General features: G+C 32.3%; 1 protein-coding gene across 2 annotated transcripts; it reads left to right on the top strand.

Moving 5' to 3' along the window:
• The first annotated feature begins 6,044 nt into the window (after positions 1-6,044).
• Positions 6,045-7,402, top strand: LOC110030328. Of its 2 annotated transcripts, none has more exons than XM_020733008.1 (2): positions 6,045-6,277; positions 6,605-7,402. In XM_020733008.1, exon 2 carries the CDS (start codon positions 6,657-6,659, stop codon positions 7,116-7,118), a length of 462 nt encoding a protein of 153 aa, XP_020588667.1. In that variant the 5' UTR covers positions 6,045-6,277; positions 6,605-6,656; the 3' UTR covers positions 7,119-7,402. The 2 variants fall into 2 exon arrangements, with proteins under 2 accessions (XP_020588667.1, XP_020588659.1); XM_020733000.1 differs by having other exon boundaries at positions 6,045-6,485; positions 6,813-7,402.
• Positions 7,403-19,473: the final 12,071 nt, after the last annotated feature.

The raw sequence follows: 19,473 nt of genomic DNA, 5'->3' as shown, positions 1-19,473 counted from the left end.
TTTCTCGACATTCCTGCGAAGATCGTGCGACATTCCTGCGAAGATCGTTCGGCGTTCCTGCGAATGAGGCAAACGCGAGCCCTAGGCGCCAGCATAAACAACAAGAGTGACGAGGGGTAAAAATGCGAAGAAGAGGTGGTCGCGAAGCATTTTCGTTTGTATTTCATCGAGCATGTTATTCAAACGTGTGCTACCCTAACTCGGTCCAAAACTTAGTCAAAAAGTCTCAAACAAACACCCCCTTAGACTTTAGAGGTGTTGAGAAGACCATATTATGTTGGTAGAGTTCGTTTATAATAATATCTGTCATGCTAGCTTCAACATGGTGCAATAAGGATTGCTTTATAGCAGGAAGTGTATATCCCCCTTGTATTGGTTCAAAGTTGGTGAAAGACAAATATTCAGACCTTAATTAGTAGATCGAGCTACCGAGAATGTTTGTCAGATTCGAGATCGACTACGTGCGGCCCAGAATTGTCAGAAGAAGTAATTCAACCTAAAGTATATAGAGATTGAGATCACATTTTTCTAACGATTTCACCAATGGAAGGAGTAACAAGATTTGGCCAAATTATAAAGCTTCAGCCTCTCTTCTTTGATCTATTGGAAGAGATAGAGATAGTTGGCAGAGTTTCATGTCATTTGTTTCTTTTGCTCAGACTTATAGAAGTACACAATATCTTTCATATCTCTCTACTTTAGTACTGTGTGTATGATGACTCTCATATCATTTCATATGAGCCGTTGTTGAATCGAGAAGACTTGAGTTATGAAAAAGTAATATCTTGTATCTTAGAGAGTGAATTTTGACGAGTTGGCCATTGATTAATTTCTTTTGTTAGAATACTTTGGAAGAAGCAATTAGAATGAGAAACAACTTACAAGATTGAAGAAGACATGATCAAGAAGTATCCAAGGCTATTTCAGAACTAAGGTACGAATTTAGAAACCAAATTCTCTTACGGAGGGTAGTATGTAAAATCTGAATTTTTTCTTTCCCTCTCGATTTGTTGTCACCTTTCAATTTTGTGAACCTCATGATATTCTTACCTTTATGTCCTTGTTATTTCCACCTTCCCAATTAGGACTTCTACGATTCTTTTCCTTTTTTTCTTCATTGCACTGCTTATTTCGGCTACTTAAAAAGGATTGAAGTTGAAGCATAGGGCATTCGTACTCACACTTTTCTCCTCCTTTAGCTCAAACCCATCTCCTTTCTGATTCTAACACTTGTAATACAGTCACAATTAGAGCTAGCTGGAAAGACAATGCAAGATCATGGAGTATAATAACCACCAAAACTTCGTTCTCCCATTCCTTCAAACCGTAATCCCCTTTTCTTGTCCTTCCCTGAAGACAACCTCTTTAGAGTCATCTATATTGTTGACTCTTTTTCCTTAACCATAGTCGAGGCATATGATAAGCTTTTCACTCCTTATTGCTTCTACTCATTCTGTTAATAATATTATTAATGAATGTTTAACCAAATAGATATATTACTATAATCACTTGGCTATTTTCTTAGATTATAATAAGTGGATTTCAAATCAACTCATATGTTTTATTTTAATAATAATAATAATATTATTATTATTATTATTATTAAATGTCATTGAAGTTGCACCAAACTTAGTAAATAATTAGTTTTAATTTATATGATTGTGTCATTGATAACAGTTATGGATTTTGATTTGTATAGGAATTGCTAATCAACATTGGTTGAATCACCAACATATCTAGAGTGTTAGTTCCGTCTCAAGGTAGGTAGCTATTTTTACTGGGAGATAGACATACCTTTCTTAGTTAGAGGCGTTAATCTTTATAATTTGTAGTATATTTTTAGTTACTTCATTTGATTGTAAGTCATGCCATTACAACTTCAATTTTTTTTACACTTGTGATAGATTTTAGTTTTGCTCATAATGAAGTAATTAGCTATTTTATCTTATGTTTGCAAAACTTCATACATATTTAATTAAATCTTGCAATTAAAATATATTTTTTGGGATTTTGCCTTTATGAAATTGCATGTAAATTCTTATCATATCAAAATTATGTGTGAACTAGCATATTTCTTACACATTACACCTATGAAAATTTTGGTATGTGCGTGTGTGATGATGTGTAAGTTAGTGAAACCTTTTTGGATAATGACAAGACAGGTTGAATGCCCTATAAAGTTACAACTTTACAGAAAATTAATAGGTTTTCTTGGGTTAATTTTGACCTTTTCGGTTTCAAGACGTCAGTTAAAATCGACCATATAAATTTAAACTAAATTAAAATTGAATAAACTGCTAAGTTATGCACTAGTATGTTTTTATTGGATTGAAAGTAATCACATGTATATATAAACAATTGTTATAAATACATAATTATACCTCTTTGTTGTTCATAGTAGATGCCTCTTTTTTTATCTCATTTATGCTTTTAAACAAATGTTTATTAAGTTTGCTTGCCAAACTCACTCATTGATTTTTTTGCATAAAATGTTCTATTCAACCACTAACATGATCATCTTCATCGAAGTAGACTTTTCAATTTTAAATTTCGTTTTTTTTTTTAGTATTTAATTTAGTTATTGTATCTTTTTTAGGATTTGGGTAGTTGTTCCTTCTATTGTCAATTCAGTTTTGTGCAGTCAAAATCTTCCTTTTCTTTTAGTTATATCAATTAGACTTATGGAATAAAATTAAGTTTTTCTTATTTCTTTTCTAATATTACTTGCGTGTCCTTTTTCTTTTGAGAATATTAAATTTGTTCAATTTTTTTCATCATGCCTTACATTGTGAAGCTGCACTTTCTTTCTGACCCGTGATATGACAATAATAACATCTTTTTTTTTTTTTTTTTCCTTTGCAACTTCTTTATCACAACTCAACGTGATATAACCCCGATTTTACAATAAATCATATTAGATTGATTGAAGGTTTATCAAGCACACACACAAAAACACATACATACTAAGATTTTTTAAATTCAAAATCCAAATTTATAATAACCATGATACTCTAACGCATTTATTAAACTATAAATGTCCCATAATAATCTATTAAAATATAATTGTTCCATAATAACAATAATAAAACCTATGAAAAGTTAAGGAATGCATATATGAGTAGGAACTACAATCTAACTCTACTTGAGTGTGACCATTTCCTAAAAATATATAAATATAATAAGATGAGCAAAAATTTAAATATGCTACACAAGTCATAATTATATTCAATAAATGGAGGGAACAAACTATAAATACTAATAATCATAATAATAGTAATAAGAAAAATGCATTAAAAAAAAAATACCTATACGAGTACTTATATTTTTTTCGAAAGAAGTATATGTATATAAGAGGTATTTCTTATCAAACATATAACATGCTAATTAAGTGTGATTAATCATACAATATCATGTGGTTTTTTTTTTTTTAGTGATACAAAATTACGTGCCATCAGCCTCGTGCATATGTAAACATTGTGTTTAGCATTCATGCATGTACCCATGCATAATTAGCATCTATTCTAGATATTTTGTTCTTTTCAAAATCATTGGAGCTATTTGTTTTGTGATCAAATGATGTTTAGACTATATTAACAATCGTAGTGGTAACTTATTTTCAAATTGTAGGCTATGACACTCATTGCCGGCTAATTTTATTATATTTGTTAAAGTTTATTAGTGGAGCAAATACTGAGGTAAACAACTACCACAATAATATGTCAGTTAAGCATCTAACTAATCATAAAATATCTTGTGGCATTTTTCTTAAGTTGATCATAATAATTTACGCATAATATCATGTCATGTCATATAAATAAGAAAATTTTGGTGGTATAATACATCACACTTATCCTAAATCATATGAATGTCTTATTATCCCATGTTATATCAAGTTGATGCCAAACCTAATTTTCAAGAAGAAAATCATGATAGCCATTTGGCTATTCTTTTATGCAAAATATTATTTGTTTATAAACATGAATCATAATAATCATCCTAAATTGTATTTATACATTTCATAATTAAATTTTCATATCATATGTATAATTAGTACATTATATTCTTTTTAATGTGCAAAACAAAAATAGCAGGGTTCATATGATTTATTAATGTGTTCAAATCATCATGCATGCACAAACCAATTAGAGGTAGTATGCATATCATTTTATTTGGTAGTATTATCATGGGTATTGATTTATCAAAATTTTTGGACTAACTTGTTCTATTAAAATCAACATAAATATAAACAAATATAAGAAATATTTAATAGAAAAATTAATATGATCATGCCAATATATGAATAATAAATATAATAATAACATATTCAAAGTTACATAATAGAAATCCTTAAAATATTGAAATATCTAATTTTATTAATATAAAATAGAAAAAAATCATGCAACACTTAAAACCATTAGACAGTAAAAGTTGCTTATATTGAAGTTTAAACCCTTTTTTAACGAACCTATCTCATAAAAGAGCCGTTAAGATGTTTGAAACCTATCTTTTTTTATCCTCGCCCTCTTTTTCTCACTCTGTGTCTCTCCTCGCTTTGGTTGAGGATATTATAATAGCTTGGAAAAAAAAATTTTAAATGGGGAGAGTGATGGCGTGAGGGTAGTCAAGTGAAGATAGCTGATAAGTTGACAAGTTGACGATAATGTTTTGAATATTATGACTGAGATATGATAGGGGAATGATAATAATTGAAAGATGATATTCGAATGACGATCATCAGATAATAGTTTTTAATAGTGTTACTTTTAGTGTGTTGACTAACATTTTGACTAACGTTCTAAAACATTCTATTGAACATTTTATATTGATTTATGCTATCATAAATTATTTATTGTCCCTTAAGTACATTAATTACATTACAATTAAGTGAGATTTGACTAGTTGGATTTGTATTATTGAGACACTCAATTTGAATAAGAGCATGCATAGTTCAAAAAAGATATAATTTTTCAATTAATTTTTAATATTTTCTATCCACTTTTTATATAATTAATTTGGGCTCATTTGCTCAGTTCAAACTACTTTTGATGCCACTGGAATTGTTTCATCAATTAACTAAAAATAGCAAGTGATATTTTGATGTCATTTGGGTTTAGTTTGGTCTATCTCTTTAGTTATTTTAGGGTGATATTTTAGTTTTTAGTGAATTTTTTTATTATAAATTATTTATGATTATATAAGTTCCTAAACCAGATCATAACTTAATAATATTTTAGCAAGTTGGAATTCTATTATTAAGGCATTCAATTTCAATGTAAGGATGTTTGATTTAGAAATGATCTAATCCCTTCATTAATTTTCAAAAATTTTCAAACAACATTTTATTTAATTTTCTTGGGTTTATTTGGGTTCAAATCATGCTACATTTATTATCTTTGAGTCTGTTTCATCAATTTTTTTAAAATTGGAGGTAGAATAGTCATGATTTTAATTTAATATATATTCTTATCATGTTTTATGAATTTTCCAATATAACATTTAGGGTTGTAATCAAGCTGATTCGAGCTAAGTATGCCTTAGATTGGATTGGTTAAATTATAAGTTGTTCATGTTCGGCTCAAGCTCAATCGAGCTTTGAACTTGTCTTATACTTGTCTTGATATATCAATAGAACCATTACTTAAACGAGTTAATAATCAAGTTAAAAGTTAGAACGAATATTTAATTTTTTATATAAAGCTATTAATAAATCTTTTTACAAATATAAATAGATAAATTCAAATTTATTATTTAAAAATAATACATTAATTAAATAAGTTAATACAAAAATTACAAACAAATTTTTTTTTAAGATTAAAGAACATAACCTAACACTAAAAATTAATTCATTGAAATAAATGAATAAAGAGAATATATTAGCTCCGCTTTATTTAAAAAAAATATTAATATAAAATATACTAAAATTTTATTTTTAAATAAAAAAATAAAATCTTATAATTTACATAAATTTTTTATAGTTTATCTCATAATTAACTAATTTGAATAAATTTGATGAAACATCAATCGAATCCATCAGCCCTAAACTTTACAGCACTCCACGCGCAGCATACATTTACATGAACAAATCCTCTATTTTTCCAGTTAATATTTTCCCTGCATGATTTTCCCCGGACCCATCATCCTCTCTGTCTCGATTACTGCGAAGAAGACGACGATCGCGCAGCAAATCGCTACATCGAATTCCCTGCACAGTACTCGCCCTTTCCGGGTCCAAATGCTCTCGAGACACCCAGTCCCTCTTATCCTCCACGGCCCTAGGGTTAGGGTTACGGCTCCGCTCACCCTACCGTAGAATTTCAGCTCAATATTCCATGGCGCCACCATCCTCGACGCAATCGCCTCCATCATCGGCTTTCTTCGCCATCTGCTTGCTTCATTCGGCGGTAGCGACGACGTGCGGAGCACTGATGATGTTCTACCTGAACGAAATCTCTGTGTTTGGTCACGGGCCGGAGACTGCAAGGAAACTGCAGGGCTCGACGCCTCACGATCAGCTCCCACTTCTCTGCCTTCGATTCGCCTTCTACCGGGTTGCGTCGTCCTCCTTCTACGTCCTCTCCCTCTCATGCTTGGGCTCGCCAACAGGGTTAGGGTTACGGCTCCGCTCACCCTACCGTAGAATTTCAGCTCAATATTCCATGGCGCCACCATCCTCGACGCAATCGCCTCCATCATCGGCTTTCTTCGCCATCTGCTTGCTTCATTCGGCGGTAGCGACGACGTGCGGAGCACTGATGATGTTCTACCTGAACGAAATCTCTGTGTTTGGTCACGGGCCGGAGACTGCAAGGAAACTGCAGGGCTCGACGCCTCACGATCAGCTCCTGATCCAGATCTCGGACTCCTTCGCGGGATTGCTATTGTTTGCCATAGGATTCCTCCTCTTCATGGTTTCCTTCGTCAAGGACCGCGACTTTCAGACTTTCTTCGCTAAAGGCTGCATCCTTCTCCATGTTTTCATGGCCCTTTGGCGCATCAGCTTTGAGAGGCACCTGGAGGATCTCGCCCGCGACTGGCCTCGCCAGCTAGTTGGCGACGTTGTTCTCAGTCTATCCTGGTTGTTTTTCCTCGTTTATTCATGGAGAGAGAAGTACGACTGACTGAACGGATTAATCGACTGTTCATCGTCGTCTAGACCGGAGCTTAAGACTGGCTATGGGGTCAACTCTCTGTTACATACTTACAAATCCGTCAGGAAGACGACGATGATGAGAAAGGCAACTGAGATGCGGTGAGAAATATTTTTCGCTTCTGGATTCCGAATCTTTTATTTGATCTGTTTACTAAAAATCTGTACTTGATCTATTCTGAGTGATCACTGATGTACAAGGAAGTCAATTTACATAAAACTTGTATTATTTGATCAAGGTTGAAGATGAATTTCTTGTTTTAGGATTCATAGAATTGTGAAAGATGATTTTTCTGTAAATCTTTTTTTGCATCAGTTCAATTTTGTTGTTCTATTGGTGGTTTGTTGCATTTCTCCTTAATTTTGTTGTGAAATTCTGAATAGGAAACCTCCATGATTTCTTTTTCTCCTTAAACATGTTGCCGAGGTTGATTCGAGAAACTTTAATTTCTTCCCGCAATTACTTGTTAAAAAATAGAAACTTTCATTATTGTCATGGGATTACCGAATTATATGCATGACTTTGAATTTTTGGTTACCAATGTAATGTTTTGTTGCAGAATTGTAATGAAAATTGACCTATAACTATATGCTGGTTTCCTTTTAAAAAAGGAGTAGACTTTCAGCGTAAGAATAATGAAAACCCTGTTTTTGAAACAAAAAAAATTCAATTTTAGGTCGTGCAACCCAAATAAAGTAAGGATTTTATGGAAATATCCATTGTGATTCTCTTTGATGCCTGCATTATTCCTGCCATATACTGCTTCTTCTCTTAATTGATAAGGATGTAAAGTTGTTCTCTTTATTCGTTGATTCTTTGCATATACTGGATGTTTTCTTAAAAGTAAATTATGATTTTGCAAATAATAGCTATTTTGTGACTTTGAATTAACTTTTTAATTGCAAACTCAGTCGCTTACAACACATATAGAAGACTTTGAACCCACCATCTGCAAAAAAATAGGAGCTTATTATTGTGCAGGCAATGATCGAACCTAAGACCTTTTTTATTTCAGGTTGGGGCAACATTTGAACCCAATATTTTGAGATTTTTTACTTCATCTTCAACCAATATGATGCGGGCTTGGTTGGGATCAATTTTGTTTTTTGTTTTTAGGTTTATTTTTTTATTTTCTTTGCAAATACATATGTGTTTGGTATGTTTTTTTTTACATATTTATATTTTTGTTTTTAAAAATAATTTAACATATTTTTGAAACAGTCAATACAATATTTAGGTGTTTTTAGTGTTTTCAAAGACAAACATATCTTAATCAAACATAACAAATATATTTTGTTTCAAATCAGAAAACATAATCCTAAGCTGCCCCTCCATATTTGAGCACATCAAACCTTTCAGCCAGTTGGTAGCTTCTAATATCTCAAAACAAGTCATAAAATAGTTTGATTCTACTTCACCCATTTAGCTTAGAAATTTTCAAATTGGTGAACAATATCATGAATTAATTCTAGATTTCGTTCATTATAGGCATACTAATACTAATTTACTTGAGCCTAGACTATCTTTCAATCCTTCGAAATTTGTTCGGATGCTTTAGGGCCTGTTTGGTTGTGATGTACTGTAATTCATGTATATGAATTTGAAAAATTATATGTTTGGTATGAACTAGTGCAAGTATAATGTGAAGTTTTTATGAATTTAAAGTTCACTCCTAGATTCATTTTTGGTTGAATTTAGAATTTGATCGTTTTGATCGAATTTGAATAACAACAAACAATTATAAGGTATTTCAAACACATTCTAATAAGAACACTGCGTTACTCGAATATTTAGCACACATCATCTAATAGCCTCCGGCTATTTCTTTTTTAAAAAATAAATATATAAAAAATAATTTTAAAGAAATAGAGATTAAGTGCCATAAATCTATAAAAACCATAAAACTAGCTTTCTGAAACCCGTGACATGAGGGGATTTACGACATTCATAGAGACTTCTCTAACAACAGACCAACAACAAGCCTCGAAACGCACATCACTTAATCTCTATGTATAAGTTTATCTAATATCTAAATTTCATTTTTTACATTTATATTCTTTATATCTTTTTATGTCACAAAAAATATCATTATTTTATATAAAACAAAGTGAAATTCATCTTTTCATACATAATTAATAAATATTTCAAAATTAATTTTAAATACTAGATGTATATATATATATATATATATATATATTAAATGATATGCATGTAGAATAAAATTTTCTTCTCAAAACCAATCCAATGCGCTGGCATTGCAATTATCAATCATATAATCTCAAGCTCTGACGTCATATAATACTAAATAAGTCAGTAAGTAATACAGATAAGGTTTTCAGGACGAACTTTTCTGGAGGAAAATATGGCCCTTGTTGTCTTTATCTTAGACAAAATATGTTAAAATACAAAGATAAGATGATGGCATGACAATATAAAAGATAAATATACCATAATTTTATAGGGGAAATTATGGCTCTAGAGCTGCCCCCCTCCTGTTTCAACGCCCCTTGGTTCAAGGTTTAGCATTAACAAATCCAGATCCAACTCTCTTGACAACAATGGTTAAGATGTTTAATCTGTAAGAGTTAGCTGTGACAATCTCTTGGGATAATTAACTATAATGTACTCAAAATAATGCTATTTATAAAACTTGTATGAGAGTTGAGATTTTATCATGAATATTAATATTAGAGTAATAATTTCAAAATTTGGATGAAAGAGGGTGCTAGATTTGTAAATATCAATGCTCTGAGTGCTATATAGATAATTTCCCAATTTTTGTCAGAGAATGAAAACAACAAGGATGTTCAAGATTAGAGAGATTTACACATATAACACAATTCTTGTTTTTTTCACTTATCTAACGCCTAAAGTTTGATATTAACACTTATAAAGCTTGTATTATAAAATTTGCATGAAAAAGTTTATTTCACCAAGTGCGTGTTCGAAGATTCGTAGTGATACAGTGGTTAATCACCGTCTTAACATTATACAAAAATCCAACATGATACTCTGGTAATTATAGTGACAGGTAAGAGGTTCTACGGAGTCGAGTGGCCGCTAGGTCGGGTGACCATTTACGAGCTCGACGGGATATATTTAATCGGTTGAATTCTTTTTAGAGGTAATTCGTCCCCTATCTTTCTCAAACTCATCTTTTCCACAATGCAAAGACGAAACTAGTCGGTCGATCATGTAACCCCAGATCGCCCTTGGTAGGCCCCAAGAAATCACCTCATCTCTTCAGTTACTCGTGAGATGTCATCGCGATTCATGCTGACAAATTTTTTATGTACACTTGTAAAATATATATTAAAAAAAAATTAATTTTTATATTTTATTCAACTCAAAATTAAATTTTTAAGCGACTACTTCGGTACTTCATTAGGAAGAGGACATAAAAGTAATATTTTTTTAAAATATTTAATTTGAAATAATTAAATTTTGAATATTTTTATAGAAAAACTATAATATAAGGAACTATAATTTATGATAAATCTTAAGAGCAAATGAGTCCGATGAAATCAAATTATTATTGTTCGTATCGTTGTTTTCACGCTGTATGAATTTATAAATTTATTTTATACCCAATCTTGAACTAACAAAAAGGTTAATTTTATCAAATTATTTCATACCCGACCAAGTAATTTTTAAATATTAAAACATAATAAACTTATACAGTATTATAAAATTGCATGCATTTTTAATACTTATAACCAAATAGCCCTTAAATATCTTGTAATTTCCATTGTGAAGAATAGGGCTGTTAAAAAAGCTCGTTGTTCGCGAACAGCTCGAGTTCGGCTTGTTAAGCAGCTCGTGTTCGGCTCGTTCGATAAATAAACGAGCCGAACACGAACAAGTTTTTAAAGCTCGAATTATAAACGAGCCGAACACGAACTGCTCTTTGTTCGCTCGAGTTCGGCTCGTTTTAGCTAGAAAAAAAAAGTATATAATTATTTATATTAAAATATATTACACATATTATTTATATAATAATATATAATAATATATTATATATATTTATATATAAGTTTAAATCACAATTGCTCTTGTGGTAATATTTTTTTTTTTAAATCGTGACTGCTCTTATGGTAATGTGGTTATGCACCTTGTTTTGCATATATTTGATTTAGGTTTGAATCCAACACTCTATATCTATTTTTTCAGTTTAATTTTAACGAGCGAATTTCAAGCTGAACACGAACACGAATATTTAAATCGAGCCGAACACGAACAAACTGTTACGAGCCATTTTCGAACACGAGTCGATTTCGAACACGAACAATTTCGAATGAGCCGAACAAGAGCCAAGTCTGAGCTCGCACAAGCTCGGCTGGTTTACAGCCCTAGTGAAGAATAGTCATCTTTTAGATAGTAATCTAATCATCTCATGAGTAAAAATTGAATTACACCGCTGACCTATAAATAGAGCCCCACCTCTCACATGAGGAAAAAAGGCTTGAGAGATAACTCGAGACTTTGAGAAGGAGCTTAAGTCCAACATCATCCCTGCCACCGCAGTCCGCTGTCGACCACCACCGATCACCGCTGACCTTCGGCGATTACCGCCCACCGTCATCAACTGTCATTGACCACCGCTAACCAGAGCCGTCAGTCGACATTATATCTTATAAAATCTATAAACCTTTTCAGTTTGTATGACAAAGTGTCTCTATAATCATCAACTTATAGTGAATTTTCTTAACAGGGCCAAACCCAGTGATTTTTTCCCTTTACGGGTTTTTCATGTAAAAACTTCTGGTGTCATCACATGTTGATTTCTTTTCATCTGGTGCGTGTTGAATCATCGTGCAACGTTAAAACGATAATCCATCACTCTGTTGATTTCTTTTCATCTGGTGCGTGTTGAATCATCCTGCAACGCTAAAACGATAATCCATTATATACCATTAATATCACATAAAAAAATATCATATTTTAACTTATACAGAAGCGAAGTACATTTTTTCATGCATAGATAAGGTGTGTCATGCACGTAAAATTTGATATTTATGTGTTAGATATGCAAATATATAGGAATTTAGTGTTATGCGTCTAAATCTTCCAAATTTTAATTAATTTATCATTTCTTAAGTAAACTAATAAGTCTGAGATAACTGTTATTTAACTTTGATAAAAAATATTCAGAGCCATTTTTTTTTTCCATTTGTCAAATTAATGATAAAAATAACAAGCAGTAACGTTACAATATAAACATAAAGTTGAGAGAAAAGGGGCATTGAATGATACAAAAGAACAGCTAAATGAAGGAAGAGCTTGTTCAAAAGGAACAAGTAAACCGTTGATGAGAGCCACAAATACCGACATTTAACATTAGAAATAAAATATTGGAACAAGATGAACCCCCACAATTCAACTCATGGCCAAATAAGGTCAATGTGTTATGATAAGTATTAAGATTTAATGGGTGTAAATTAGGAATTGTGTATGTTAGGATGGTTGATAATAGGTAAAATTATTTGGGAAGATCAAATTATATGATCTTTCTAATTATGAAACATAATTTGAGGAGATTTAAATACATGAACTTTCTTATATTTAGATTGTTTCTGCTTTGTGTATCATAATCCTCTCTTATTTATATGGGGATTATTAAGGATTTGAGCGTGTTTAGTTGTAACATAATTCAATAGATTTTTCCTTTCTCCTCATGTGTTGATAGTGGAATAATCTCTTATCGTGGACGTAGGGGGATTTGTGCCAAACCACATAACTCACACTGTGTTTGATTTTTTGTTTGTTGTGTGAATTTATTTTTAGTATTTTTTTTTTCAGTAATTGGTTATAGAGCTGAATTGGTGATTCTGATGACGGGTGGTATGATTTTTGTGAAGTCATGGGCGCAAAAAATGGAGATTGAAGCAAGTTGAGTTACAAGATCTAGTGGCGCTATGTATAATAGCATGTCGTCGGTTACTTCAACATTAACCAAAAAGGTAGAAAAGGTGTCGATTCATCAAGTGTTTGTACATCCCGCCAAGATCGAGGTGATGAAATTTGACGAAAAAGAAATTTTGACATGTGGCGATGCGACACATTGGATGTGTCATGCTTTTTGAATATGGAGGAAGTTCTTGATAGTGATGAACGTCCTGGAGAGATTTTAGAAAGAATTTTCATGAACACGAATTTGAGTGCCCGTGACTTGGTCAAAATTGCTCAGCTTAGGAGATCAAATATGGGGTGTTGATAATCTCACAAAAAGCGTAAAGAATCATCTCCAAATGAAGTGAAGACTTTACAAGTTTCAGATGGGACATGGGGTTATTATTGATGAACACTTGAATAATTTTACAAAAATTTAGGAAAATCTCTTAAATATGGTTGAAGAGGTTGGAGAGGAAGATAAGACACTTCTTCTATTGAATTTGCTCTTGGATAATTACAAAAACTTCACGGTGACACTCATACATGGGAATGAGGTCTTGAATTATAACAATGTGACTAAAATGTTGTTGAACCATGAGTTCCGTCGAAGGAATAAATAGTCTGTAAAGATGGAGTCAGCTGAGACACTTACACTCCAATATGATAAATTTGAGAAAAAGAAAAATGTGCAAAGAAGGGTGACAGTGGATATTTCTCAAAAGTGGTACAAATCTCATGGGCACAATCTTTGAAAAAATACTTTCTGTTTTGAGGTTGATAATTGAAAGAAGGATTATTCGAAGTTGAAGGAGAATGGAAATGAGTTTCCTCTAAGGAGAAAGTCAATCTTATTGTGGAAAGGAGAAACGAGATGAATTTTGATATATCTTTATTTGCAGTTTCTCACAGTTTATATATAGATGATCAATGTTGGATTCTAGAAAAATGTGCTACCTATCACATTTGTCTCCACTAAGAGTGGTTCTGTAAGTTTAAGAAGTTTGATAGTGTTGCAGTGATAATGGGCTACGATCAAGCTTATTGTAATATTGATGTAGGCAACGTCTTTAGTAGGATGCATGATTGTATTGTGAGAAAGTTGACTGATATTAGACATGTTCTAGATATAAGGAGAAATTTACTGTTTGTTGGGGCCGTATAGGCCAAGGGCTGTAAGATAGTTATTAAGACAGAATTTTTAGGATATGTCATGGAGTACTAAATTTTATGAATAGGGTTTGTCATCAGAATATTTATTTTCTTAAGGGTAGTATAATGACTGGAACTATAGCTATTGCTAATGATTCTTTTGATGCTACCATATTGTGGCATATGTGGCAAGCTCATGTTGTAGAGGCTTTACTTTAGGCTTTGTTAAAACAAAGAGTTGATCAAAGAAGCAAGCACTTAAAAGCATGATTTATGTAATCATTATGTGTTTGACAAGAAGACATGAGTATCCTATAGTGCTTTTATCCACAGTACGAAAAGTATTTTAAATAATATTTACACAAATATTTGGGGCCCGACGAAGATGACATCATTTGACGAGCTTAGATATTTTGTCTCTTTTATCAATGATTACTTCATATATGTTTGGGTGTACACCATCAAATGTAAGAGCTATGTGCTGAAGATTTTTATAACTTGAAAGAAGTGGATTGAGATTCAGACTGGTAAAAAATTTGGTTTATCAGATCAAATAATGAATATTAATACACATCAGATGTGTTTTTGAAAGAGCGCCCAAGAGCTGGGATAGAGCTCCACTTCAATGTTTTAAACGCGTCAAAGTTGAATGGGGTGCCAGAGAGGAGGAACTGTACTTTGGTGAAGAAAGTTTGGAGTGTGTTGTCTAATTTTGGGTTGGATAGAGTTCATTGGACTAAGGGCATAAACTATACTTGTCACTTAGAGAATTGCCTACCTTCTACAGCTATTAGAAAGAAGACTTTAAAGAAGATGTGGTCGGAGCATTCTGTTAGAGCGCGTGAGCACATAGAGTGTTTAGGTTTTTAGTTTACTACCACATGCAAATTAATAAACTGAAACTATGAACAAAGAAAGCAATCTTTACAGGCTTCTAGCGTGGATTCGAAGATTTTAAAATTTATGATCAAACAGAGAAGAATATTGTCATTAGAAGTAATGTTACATTTGATAAGGTGAGCTTATTGAAGCCTCAAGACTTGAAGTAGGTGGAGAGATTTATTGGAGCCATTTATATGCAGCAAAAGTTAGAATTGTATGTAACTTGATATGTTCCATAAAATTCATCCACTCCTACTTAGGTACCTAATTAGTTGCAGTTCAGGAAGTATTTATTGATAGTGCTCGATGGAGGTAAAAGAAGATCTTTAGGATGAAGTCCTTGTTCAACAATCTATTATTAAAAGTAGGACCAAGCATTATAATATCCTAAAATTAGCTTGATTGAAAGATCACATTGCATTTGTACTTTCAATCATGGAGGCTAACATTCCTTGCATTGTAAACAAATGATAGAGATACCATACAATGATCTTCGGAAGAACAATATAGTTTGATTTTGAAGCATATTTATGTTTATGGAAATGGATTGACTATGATGAGGTGTTCTCTCTGATGGTTATGCATCCTTTAATACTTATTCTTTTAACACTTGAAGCACAATATTGTTTGATTTTGGAGCATATTTATGTGAATATTGTGTTCTTGCATGGAGAATTGCAAGAGGAGAACTATATGTTGCAGCGGCCTGGATATGGAGCCTCAAAAGACTTGGTTTGTATATTAGACAAGTTTTTGTATGGGTTGAAGCAAACACCATGGTAGTGACATAAAAAGTATGATCAGTTCATGTTGGGACAAGGGTACACGAGGAGTCAATACGATGATTGTGCATATTTTAAGAAGAAAGCCAAGGATGAGTTCATCTACTTATTTCTATATATTTATGACATGTTTATTATACTTACTAGTTAGATTGAGGTTGATAGGAGGAAGAATCAACAATCCAAATACTTTGTGGTTCTTGTCTTCTTAGTAGATGTATATTATTTATATTCTTTTACAATAGTCCTTCCCTTGAAAGAACTGAGGAGGTGATCTAACGAAGCGAAGATAATCAACAGAGGAAGGAAGAGAGACCCCCTAAATTACAGCGGGTGATCTCCCAAAATAGGCTAGGAAGAGAATCCTCTCAAAATCTTTCTTTCGTTTATTTATACATGTTTAGGGAAAAAAAAATTAAAATATAAGACATTGTGCATAAAATTTTTCCTTGGCGTCTTGATAAAAAAGATTGCAATGTAGATGGCAGATGACTCATAAATGAGGACATGACATGTTAATTCTTAATGTCAATCTTGAATTTTTTTAAGTCAGTCCCCCAAATCAGTTTGGCAACTGATACAAGAGAGCTGGTATATCAACAAGTGGTATTCTTAGTAGATGTGCCTAGCAATCGAGCCCATGAAACCCGCAAGGCATATGCTCTGGTTAGCATAAACAGGTTTCTTTTTTTTTCAATATTATTTCTTTATTTATTGCTGAGACTTGTGGTTCATAGAGCTGGAATAATTCAAAAGGTGCAACATCCTGCGGCATTAGTTATTTTCAAACCCTAAAATATAGACTTTGGTCGATTTCACATTTCTTTCTATGTGCTTATTAGGTGAGCAATAAGCCACATTAAAGAAGATGACGGCAGGATCTTGTATCATGTATTTATATTTGGCTACGTCTTATTATGTATATTGTTTCTATACACAAACATACTTTTAACATGCCCGTCAAAACACACGTCTCCTCTTCGCCAAAGACGTGGCTAAATGAGCCAATAAAACAACTTTTGTTTGTCTCGGCCAATGTTGTTTAGCTCAGCCGCAGCCCCACCATCTGATGGCAATTTTCATTATGTTCTTGTAGGGGCTCTTTGTTTTGCTATTTTTTTTAATCTGGAAAGTAGTATAGCATATGAATTTGAAAATTTTTCATTTAATTTGATGAAGAAGAAATCAGGGTAAAACTTTTTGAAATTTGTAATATATTATTTTGAATATATTTAATTTTAAAAATTATTTATTTCGTTGATTTTAAATGCGATGTATATATAGGGGTATAAACGAGTCGAACATGAGTGAGTCTAGGCTTAGTTCGTGTTCGGCTAGTTTGCTTGGCGAGCCGAACATGAGTTGTTCGTGAACAAAGAGTCATTTTGACAACCCTAATCAGGTAGCTATTAGATGTTAAGGGTTGAACCTTAAACTACATTTATACTCAAGTCAAATAAACAAGCTACTTAAACAAATATAGCTAAGCAAAAACGTGTTGAAGTAAAAAAGCAAATTAAACACAATTTTCACATTGTGAAAAAATTAGTAGAACAAGTGCAGTTATTTAAGTGTAAAACGTGAAACGCTCAACAACATATTTTTGAATTTTTGTTAACAAGGGAATAATAAATAAGCTGTATTAATAGTGGTACATCATTATAATTTTCAAGTCTTTATCCTAATGATTGACTAATATTTTTATAAGTTAGGATTCAACGTCGCTCCCCTATAATAGCATCAAATTTTTGATACGGACCAAATGCGACGAAACAATGGCAAATCATGGTAGTATAAGTACAATCCAAAAAATATATGGAACATACTATGTGTGTAATGATCCCTCAAGGAATGAGAAAAATTCCATAGCGAAAAAACTTTGAACCTGCTAGTTTTGAACCTAGCTTGAATGTTCAAAATTTTGGTAATTTGTTAAATTGGTTTATCCTAATTTTTTAAATTCAACGATTCCAGGCTAAAGTCAGAAAGTTTAACAGTATTCAAATGCACAAAAATTTCTCCCCATAATTGGTTATGTAATAATTTTAGTTCAAATTGGTGATTCGACTAGTAGCTGACAATCAAGAGCCACACTCTTCCTTACGCTCTCTTGGGCGACTATGAAATTTTGGCAATCAAACTTCTTTCGTTTTATAAATCATGTCCATAGTCGTAGATACCACTTCTCCATAAATAATTACACTAATATAGAGGCAAATCCCTAATCTCATAAATTATTGTGTATTATTTTAGTCATTCCACTAAGAATTCTCTTCAATCGTTCATGATGAACTTTAACATTTTCATTGGCCAGGTCAATAAACTGCACTAAAGGTTAAAACATCACCTTTTGATAAATTGCATGAAATCACACTAGAAAATTCTCACTAATCATTCCAATATATCCAATCCAAGGGAGAAAAGAGAAAACTACTCACAAATCATACTTACAAAAGACAATATGATGATTTTATTGAAAGGAAACATAATAAATACAAAGTTAACACATAAAACTCAATATAAAAATACAACAACTTTACAAACTTATTTTATTTCTTTTTCTACTCAAAATTCTGAAGTTTACATCATTACTACACATTTAGATCTCTCATTAATCTCTTTCCACTTCTCGAGCCAAAACAAGCCGAACACGAACGAACAAATCTAGTTCGTGTTTGGCTCATTAATTTAGCGAACAAGCCGAACATGAGCTGTTCGGGAACAACTTGTCGTTTTGATAGCCCTAGATGTATAAGCAACTGCGAGCCATCATGCTTTACATTGCAATTTTCTTTGTTCAAGCTAACTGCTAAATAGCCAAAATAAATACTTCAAGTATCTTTTCTTCAAATCCATACCTCTTTTTAGGTTCATATAATCTGGAAGTGGCCTTATAAAAGAGGTGAAAAGGACATTAGAGTTTTCGAGTGCGTCTATCATTCCAGATTAAAAAAAATAGCAAATCGTGAAAATTGCCATCAAATACCTTAAACTACATTTGTAGGGGCTCTTTTTAATCTGGAAAGTAGTTGAAAATTTTTACGCTCTTTGTTTTGCTATTTTGATTCAATTTTCATTATGTTTATTTGACTTGAGTATAAATGTAGTTTAAGGTAACTTAGCTAATTGTCCTAGTGGTGTATGCGTAGGACTAAAATTTCTGAATTAGTACTCGACGACTCTAAACTATCAACAACAACCTACTAACGTGTCAATGACACATGTTAGCAGGCTCCGTACAACATAATATATAACTTATCTTTTATTTATTATTTGAAGTTAGAAAGTAGGGAAGATCCTCAAGCTCTCTTCTCCACTAGAGAACTTCTCGAAATTGAATCTCTCCCCTGTGCTTTTTGAAAGCTCCTCTCACCTCAAGTGTCGTGGATATCTCTCTCCAAAGCCTCGATTGAATGTTTTAAGGGTTAATCTCACGAATCAATGCTTGTAAACCGCTCCCAACTATCAAATCGGGAGAACTAGCGCCTATGAGCTAGTCTGTCGGCACTTTTTGGGTTGGAGGAGTTGCCCATTGGAAGCTGTCGGTCGCCGAAATCAAAATTTTGTCGCCCGCTTCAGAAAGACATTTAATTTATATATATATATATATATATATTTAG

This window comes from Phalaenopsis equestris, unplaced genomic scaffold (genome assembly GCF_001263595.1).
Source record: "Phalaenopsis equestris unplaced genomic scaffold, ASM126359v1 Scaffold000002, whole genome shotgun sequence".
NCBI lineage: Eukaryota > Viridiplantae > Streptophyta > Magnoliopsida > Asparagales > Orchidaceae > Phalaenopsis > Phalaenopsis equestris.
This window is presented reverse-complemented; position numbering and strand designations above follow the sequence as displayed.